This window comes from Oratosquilla oratoria, chromosome 14, assembly GCF_046742065.1.
Source record: "Oratosquilla oratoria isolate Oo_2021 chromosome 14, ASM4674206v1, whole genome shotgun sequence".
NCBI classification, from domain to species: Eukaryota; Metazoa; Arthropoda; class Malacostraca; order Stomatopoda; family Squillidae; genus Oratosquilla; species Oratosquilla oratoria.
In genome coordinates, this window is record NC_134790.1 from 41,508,673 (window position 1) to 41,518,672 (window position 10,000).

At 34.8% G+C, this 10,000-nt stretch overlaps 1 protein-coding gene across 1 annotated transcript in view; it reads left to right on the forward strand.

Annotated features, from left to right (window-relative positions):
- LOC143032628 (uncharacterized) overlaps positions 1–10,000 on the forward strand; it is a 19,141-nt gene that overhangs the window by 7,472 nt on the left and 1,669 nt on the right. The window contains exons 3-4 of the mRNA XM_076197504.1: positions 152–296; positions 9,276–10,000. The exon at positions 9,276–10,000 is cut by the window's right edge and continues 1,669 nt beyond it. Of these exons, the coding sequence (XP_076053619.1) occupies positions 152–296; positions 9,276–10,000 (870 nt within the window). The remainder of the gene's footprint in view (positions 1–151; positions 297–9,275) is intronic.

A 10,000-nucleotide genomic window follows, 5' to 3' on the forward strand; every position in this document is an offset into this window, starting at 1 on the left:
GATAATGTTACAATTGAAGTTCATCAGATTTCTGACCTTGGATCACTTCTGTTCCAGTTATAAATCAATGACAGCCTGCAAAATGAGATCTACTCCATCAAAATTTGCTGATACTAAAGTGCGCAGAATTGCAAATGATCACTCAAACCAGCTCGAAAGCCAAAAATGTTCTAAGATTGATAGCACAATACTTCAACTACAAAAATTCAGCTATCATCACAAAATCATATAATTTATTAGTCCGCCTACATTTGGAAAGAAGAAAGAATATAACGGGAAACCACAAAATATACCAGGTATGAAAAAAATTAATCATATGGAAGTCTTTTAAAGCATTTTAACTTATCTTCCTTGATAATAAACAGTAATGATAATTAATTAATAGATAAGTGGAGAATCAGGTGGCGGTGTTTCCTACATATTTTCATGATTACAAAGAAAGATGATAATGTCAAAATTAAAAACAAAATAATGTTCATACTATATACTAATAATGGGCTCAAGCTGCCAGTAAATAGATTTAACATCAAGATAGGAAGAAACTAATTCATCAACCACGTAGTAAATGAAGGGAATAGACAGCATAGAAACGATGCAATATTGTTCAATTTGGAGCTTTAAGACTCGGCTGGGTAAGCACTAAAACAATATAATATAATATCTGTTAATTGGTCATGATTTTCTTTTCTTTATTATGTGCACAGATATTTGCATTTTTTCTGCATCCGACCTTATTATCTAACAAAATATTTTATGTTCTTGTGGTTTACCATTGAAACTATTGAAACTTTATGCAAGGAGTAGATTTGAGTAGGTAAGGTGAGATCAGAGGAACATGTTCAGAATTATAAGGTCCTCTTTCAGGAGATGAAGTAACGTGGGAGCCACCACGTAGTCTATGGGATCCTTCCAAGGATCTACGCTGGCTCGTGTTGGAACAGTAGAGTCATAGGGATCAATGAGAGGATATCACAACTGTACACGCAACTGGGATACCACTTTCTGGATCCTTGAACGTTCTTTTCCAGGAGTCATGATTTTTATGCTTCTGATGGGATTCACCTTACTCGCAGGGACAAAGATATGTTTATAAACCACATTGTGGGAGTTTGTAATAAACTAGTTCCTTTTTTTTTGGGGGGGGGAGAAACCCAATGGGAAGGGGAAATAGAATACACTGGGGATAACAGAGTAGAGTATAGCAATAATGTAGAGCAATATCTCAGTGTAGGACAAAATATAATTTTAGAATATAATGTCGGTAGAGGACAAAATATCATTTTAGGATATAATGTCAGTAGAGGACAAAATATTACATTAGGATGTAATGTCATTGAAGGACAAAATATTACATTAGGATGTAATGTCATTGAAGGACAAAATATCACGGTTGGATTAATGATAGTGGAGGACAAAATATCACGGTAGGATATAATGTCAGTGGAGGACAGAATATCATTTTAAGAAGTGATGCCGGACGAGCATGTCAATGAACGACGAGAGAACATGAGAGATCGGAATACTTTGAGCGACCATATGTCCGTGATGGGGGAAATGTCCACGAGGTACTGAATATCAATGAAGGACCAAATGTCAGTATAGAGCAAGGTGTCAATCACGAACAAAATTATAATGTAAAGCATGATGTTGAAACTGAAAACAAGTCAAAAAGAAATAATCACGAGTTTCTTAAAAACATGTACTTTAATGTTCGTAGTATTAGGAATAAAGTGCAAGTAATCCAGGCATATGTTCAAAACAAAAATCTTGATATGGTAGGAATAACAGAAACATGGTTAAATTGTAGAGATTTTGAAGATGAATTTAATATTGCGGGATTTAGACACTTTCATCAGGATAGAAACCATAAAAAAGTGGGGGCATTCTGTTGTACATTAAAAGCAATATTCATGCCTGTGTTTTAGAGAAAGTAAAACAGGATGAACATGATACTTTGTAGGTAGAATCAACCTAAACACATGGGCAAAAAAAGGAATGTAGGTGTAATATATGGGCAAAGACATTATCATTAGCAGACGACAAAATGTTGTTACAAGAGCTGTCTATTTTCTGCAACCGGGAATTATTGATAATGGGTGATTTCAATTTTACTAACATTGATTGGATGACCCTTGAACATGGCCATATAGGTAGTCGCTTGATAGATTTTTTCGATGACAATTACTTAGTTCACCATATAAGAGAGCCCACAAGACATGAAAATTTACTCGATCTATTGATCACTAGCCGCGAAAGCATGATAACCGATGTAGAACTTGGTGAAACTGTTGCAAGTAGTGATCACAATTTAGATTCAAACTGCTAAAAGAAATAGAATAGATACTTGTGTATCTAAAATACCCGATTTCAGTAAAGCTCAGTTCATAGGACTACGCCAAGACCTGTAGATCAGATGTGGGAAATATTTCAAAATACGCTTACTAAGAGGATTCATACATCGTCCCGTTTAAGGACAGACCCCCCCCCCCAGATCAGGCTCGACCATTGACAAAGAAACTGAAAAAAGTATTGCTAAAAAGAGACAGGCTTAAAAGAAATACAAGTGTTCGGGTGCATCTAATGACTATCAACATCATATAATAATACAGAGAGACATAAAAAAGGCAATAGAAAAAAAAACGAAAACGACAATACGAAATGAATATTGCTAATAAATGCAAATGGAATCCCAAAGAATTCTATAGTTACATTAGAGATAAAAAAAAAAACTAGTAGTAATCACATTGGCCCACTATCATCTGCTGACGGCCAACTTGAATATTCAAATGAAGGAATGTGGGATATTTTAAACAACTATTTCATCTCAGTGTTTGTAAACGAAACACTTCAAAGTGAACTCCAAACTGAAACCTGTGAAAAGTCTAGGGTGAACTTACTACGGTAAATATAAAAAAAATAAAAAAAATAAAAGGTGTATAGAAAAACTCAAAGTTAATAAAACACCAGAGCCTGACGGTTGGCACCCAAGAATCTTAAAGGAAATTAAAAATGAGATTGTTGTTCTATTAGAAATTATTTTTCAAGAAATGCATCCTATCCGGAGATGTACCAAGAGAATGGAAGCTAGCTAATGTTACTCCCATATTCAAAAAAGGTGACAAAAAGAGACCAAATAAATACAATCCTATAATCTTGACTTTAATCGTAGGAAAAATTATTGAAACTATCAATTGAGATGCTGTCGAACATCATTTACAAATTGACTGTTTGATAAATGATAGCCAGCATGGATTCAGACGGAAATGTTCTTGCGTGACTAATTTTATTCGAATTCTACAACCTAGTCCTCTCGAATTATGACAAATGAAATAATATAGAATTAATATATCTGGACTTTGCAAAAGCTTTTGATACCGTTCCCCACGAAAGACTACTTACTAAATTTGCTTCACACGGAATAAGTTGGAATAGTGATTGGTTGAATGATCGAAAACACAGTTATTCTAAATGACAAAACTTCTAGATGGAAAAATGTTACCACGGACTTGAATCTATTGTGGGATGGTAAATGGTCACTTAAACCAATTAGATATTCAAGAAGATTTAGATAAATTACAGCAGTGGTCTGAAAAGTGGCTAGTGAAATTTAACACAGGTAAATGCAAGGTAATGCACATAGGTAAAAATAACAGTAAATACGATTACAAGTTATTTGGAAATTCTTTAACAAAAGTGAATAGTGAATAAGATGTCGGCGTGATTATTATTAACGATCTCAAATAATCTAAGCAGTGTATTTCAGCCTCTGAGGAAGCAAATGAGATTCTAGGACTAATTGCGCAATCTTTTGACTTTGAAAATCCATCTCTCATGAACAAGCTATATAAATCGTTAGTTCGCCCACATTTGGAATATGCTGTATCCGTATGGTTACCAAATTTCATTAAAGACATTGATAGATTTGAAAAGGTAAAACGGTGAGCTACAAAACTGATTCCAAATATCAGAAATAAATCATAGAAAAATCGACTAAAACATATGAATCCCTAAAAAGCTTAAACTCAGAGGTGACTTGATACAGGTTTTGAAATTCTAAAGAGAACTGATAATATCAAAAGTGACAAAATTCTTATACTGAATGAGAACCGACATGAAATAATGATCTCAAACTGTCGTTAAATAGATTTAAATTGGAAGTGGATAGAAGCGACTTCGAGAACCGTGTAGTTAATGAATGGAATAAACTTCCTGCAGAGCCAGTGCAATGTAGCTCATTTCGAAACTTTAATATTCGTTTAGATAAACATCTAAGCAAGATGCTGTAATATCTACCATTTATCTTATATTATTTATTTGTTTTATTGTTGTTATTTGTTTTTGTTTATTATTTCCTTGATTTTCATTTATTATTATTCATCTGCCAATTCATTGTTAATTACTATTTACTTGTTTGTTTTAATATTCAACTTATTTATTTATTTACTTATTGTATTCATTGTTTATATTATTGTGATTTATATATATATATATATATACACATATATATACATATATATACATATGTATATACATATATATACATATATATACACATATATATATATACATATGTTTATATATATAAATACATATATATATAGATTTAGATATATATATACATATATGTATACATATATATATATATATATATATATATATATATATATATATATATATATATATATATATATATATAATATTGCTGATAACAACAAAAGAAACCGGAAAAGAAACTATAATTCCCAACCGCTTTCGTGATATTTCACATCTTCAGGGGAATAAGATGTGAAATATCATGAAAGCGCTTGGTAATTATAGTTTCTTTTCCGGTTTCCTTTGTGGATATTCAGCAACTTATTGGATCAAGTGCTTTTGTGATATTTTTCCTTATATATATATATATATATATATATATATATATATACATATATATGTATACATATATATATATATGATTATATATACATATATATATAACTATATATACATATATATATATATATATATAATCATATATACATATATATATATACATTATATATACATATATATGTATATATGTATATATACATATATATATGTATATGTATACATATATATGTATATATATACATATATATATATGTATATATATATATATATATACATATATATATATAGATACATACATATATATATGTATGTATACATACATATTATATATATATATACATATATATACATAAATATATATCTATATATATATATACATAAATATATATGTATATATATATTGGTGAAGCGTGGCAGGAGATTCTCTCTGAGGCATATTCTGTTAAAAACGACAGCAAAAGAATTATTGATTAGTTTTTTCCGTGAGCTCTCAAGCTTGCGAAAAGTAGATTTTTGGTAGGGGGAAAGGGAGTAAATCAGATTTCCAAAATTCATAGGAAACACAAAAGTTATAATAGACACAAAAGTATAGTACACAATAAACACAATACAAGAAATTAATACAAGAAATACAGCAAAAAACAAAATACAAGCACAACAAAATAGTTATCAAGACGTTTCGCAGATCTTTCTGCATCCTCAGTTGAAGTGAAAAGAAAGGGAAAGGGAGCATATTTTAAATGAAATGGGAAGCACGGGGAGAAGTCACCGTGTTGCAACTGGGGGAAGTCACACGCAGGACCACAAACACTGGGAGAGATCACAAGTTGGCGGAAATGGTACTCGGGGAGGTCACTCCCGGGTTCGGCGCCAATCTGCTTCTCAGTCTTTGGGAACGACGTATGGTAGGAAGTTCTTCCCTTTCGCGGGGAATGGGGAGCCTCTGGGAAGGAGAGCCCGATGTCTTGGGATTGTCCATCTGGCTCCTCCGAACAGGTTTCATGATTTCGCCCTCCTCCCTAGCATGAAACCTGTTCGGAGGAGCCAGATGGACAATCCCAAGACATCGGGCTCTCCTTCCCAGAGGCTCCCCATTCCCCGCGAAAGGGAAGAACTTCCTACCATACGTCGTTCCCAAAGACTGAGAAGCAGATTGGCGCCGAACCCGGGAGTGACCTCCCCGAGTACCATTTCCGCCAACTTGTGATCTCTCCCAGTGTTTGTGGTCCTGCGTGTGACTTCCCCCAGTTGCAACACGGTGACTTCTCCCCGTGCTTCCCATTTCATTTAAAATATGCTCCCTTTCCCTTTCTTTTCACTTCAACTGAGGATGCAGAAAGATCTGCGAAACGTCTTGATAACTATTTTGTTGTGCTTGTATTTTGTTTTTTGCTGTATTTCTTGTATTAATTTCTTGTATTGTGTTTATTGTGTACTATACTTTTGTGTCTATTATAACTTTTGTGTTTCCTATGAATTTTGGAAATCTGATTTACTCCCTTTCCCCCTACCAAAAATCTACTTTTCGCAAGCTTGAGAGCTCACGGAAAAAACTAATCAATAATTCTTTTGCTGTCGTTTTTAACAGAGTATATATATATATATACACATATATATACATAAATATATATGTATATATATATATACATATATATACATAAATATATATATGTATATATATATATACATATATACATAAATATATATATGTATATATATATATATATACATATATATGCATAAATATATATGTATATATATATATATATATATATATATGTATGTGTGTGTGTGTGTGTAGGTGTGTGTGTGTGTGTGTGTGTGTGTGTGTGTGTGTGTGTGTGTGTGTGTGTGTGTGTGTGTATTCGAGCTAGTTATGGATCAAAAGGTCTCCTATCGGCACGCTCCTCCTTTGTAATCCTTTGTAATCCTTTTCATATACAAACGTAAATGTATCCTCTGCATAGCACATTTCTTGGGAGAGGCTCTATAAGCAATAAACAAGGTGAATTCAACACATAACAACAATAAAGAAGTAGTAATGTTCGTGACGCTATCAGTCCCCTCCCATCCCCACTGAATTGTAAGTTTCTTCAGTTTTTATTTGTTCAGAGTATATATCATTTCCCCTACAAATTGCATTCTCAGTTGCCGGAATCAAATGAAGAAATATGTTCACTAGAAAGGAAAATGAAATACATGAACTATTCAAATTTAGTGTTTGAGAGCGGACTCTATCAGATATTTATTAGCAAAGTGAAAGAACCTACTAAAGTAACGTAGGGACACTTATACAATTGATAAACTGAGCACTCGAACCGTACCGTTTGTAATCCAGTGTATTTGATCCTGATCCAAATATCAAGTCTCAGATAATATAGGTCAAGCGTTACAGAAAACCCAAAGTAATTTCTCTATTCTCCATTCCACACATACGGAAGAAAATAGAGAATCTCATCCAATAAAAACGCCACAGTTAAGAAGCTACGGTGCTTCCTTATGTAAGTGGATCACTCCGTTAAACCCGGTTTGGACAATATTGTCTTTGTTGCTGGGTTTGCCTGAATGAAAATTCCGCTCAGTGCTCACAAAACCGAATATGTCTAGATTACTACAACACTTACCCAACTGCAACATTCTGCTATGAATGTTTTAATCACTATACGACTCGTCGGCGAAAAACAGTAAAAAAGTAATACACTATCCATTTCATTTTGTTTTAGTCGAGACATGCTGTTTGTGCACTGCCTTTCAAATTTCACTTCAACATGTACTAGGGTATAGACTTGGGTGAAGTTGAGAATTTATAGACTATGATGTTTATGACAGGAATAGGAGAGATATGAATACAGATATCGAGTAAAGTAAGGATAAGGGTGGGGTACGTGTAGGGAGTTTTTTGCGTCTAAGATATACGGGAGACGGGACAAGGGGGAAGGAGCGAGTATGGACATGGGGCAAAGGGGTTTGGGGAAACTAAATGGACCGGTATCGAGGAGAGTGGGGGGATAGCATTGGGGACTGGTTATTTAGGGAGGAGCCAGAGGATGACACCCAGCTATAAAAGCCGGCACTCTTCGACCAGAAGCACTTGCAGAGGTGTCTGTTTATCGACAAGTCATGTTATCTCTGGTGAGTACTCAGTCCTAGAAAACATCGAAACTTCATTGTGTCATATTCTTTTTGTAAAAATTGGTGAATCGAATCCAAATGCAGAACAATAGATACAGTACATATGTAAAACAAAGATGTAAAATATTGACTCTATCTAGATATGCATAACTTGTCCTACACTAAGACCCGTCTCGTTCTGTATCATTTACAAAGAAATTACATTTTTCATTAATTCACAAAAATAGTCCCGAGACAACTCCCGATATCCCTTTCCATTCAATTAATTTTTAAAAGATGAACGAATGTCTTTTCCCTAAACTAGCCAGTCACATGTTTCATTACACAAAGATATCGCATCTAAGCCAGAAGACTTTATTTAAAACTTTAGTATACACTAATATCAAATTTCCCCCCAACCATTACCCTGCTTGGAAGAAGTTGCTTAAGAATTGTAATAAGACTATAGTTTTGAGAATTTGTCTTTCAAAGCTAATTTTGGAATTTCAAATATGACTGTAATCATTAATATGACGGCTTCTATTAGGATATTTACGAGTAAAATTGAAACGATAGAATCATAACTCCATAGTAGAGATACTTCTCTTAATGAATGAATAATTTCTTCTGATTTTCATTTCCAGAAAATATATTTTGCTTAAATTAATCTGAAGTAGGTAGTGTACAAGAATTAGCTTACATTTTCTCTTCTTCTTAAAAATGAGATATTTTGACTGCTAGATTCTCCTCTGGTTCAGATAGTATGTTTAATTTTTCAGTATGCGTGCATAAGAATTAATACTATTTTTCGTGATAGGAAGGGTATCCATAAAGAGTATCTTCATTATACATATATATGTACCTCAGTGATAACGTAATGCTGGCATTGAATTAAAAAAATTGCCCATTACCTCATATTTAAAGTTCATTAATGCAATAGAGTATAAAGCTAAAGCCTATGATATCATTAATTGTTTCATACCATTTATACTGTAAATGTTACCTTCCATTAATATGACATATTCTCTTCGATTTAGTAATTTTGGATTATTTTCTACAAATTTCATTGGCATTCTAAATTTCTACCTTCAAAATTCCTGGAGGAACATATGTATTCTGTTAGAATCAATTGATCATGAATTTAATATAGTTGTAATCTATGACATATCTATGATACACCATAACATTTTCTTTCCATTGGTATATAACCAAGCTGCATTTTCCGTGTGTACACAATAAGTAATTGGAATTATCTATCACTCTATAGTTCTCATTAGTATATTTCATTGCAGGCATTGGCAGCGCTGCTCTCTGTGGCAGTGGGCCTTCCGGTCACACCCAACTGCGCACTCAACTCGGCCCTCCTCTACTCCGGCCAAGTCCTACCAGCTCCTATCCTTCCACTCCATGGAGCAACCCATGGCATAACCGCGCAACTGCCAGTTCAACAGACACCCGCCGTAGCTCAAGCTACTGCTGAGTTCATGGCTTCCTGGAACGCAGCTGCCGAACGAGCTACCAAGATCCAGACAACTCTTGTCAAGTCAGCTACTCCCTCGACTCCCCTTACCATCATCGTCCCTGAACAAGTTCAGCAGACAGATGAAGTCAGGAGAGCTACTGCTGAGTTCATGGCTGCCTGGAACACTGCTGCTCAACGAGCAACTGCCGTCGAGGTCGGCATGGCCTTCGGAGCTCCCAAGTCCGTCAAGTTCACTCCAGAGGTTCAGCGTGCCACTGCTGAGTTCATGACCTCTTGGCACAATGCCGCTCAGAGGGCAGCTGCTGTCAGGGCTGCATTCAACCCAGCCACCATCTACGCAGCAGGATCACCTCTCCAACTCAGACAAACCGAAGAGGTCATGAAGGCCACCGCCGACTTCATGAGGTCTTGGCAGGAGGCCGCTGCACGAGTTCCCAAGATCCAGACCAGCATGTACCACTTGTCTGGCATCCCCGCTGCTGCACCTGTCCACGCCATTCCTCAGCCCGTCAAATTCACTGCCGAGGTCGAGAA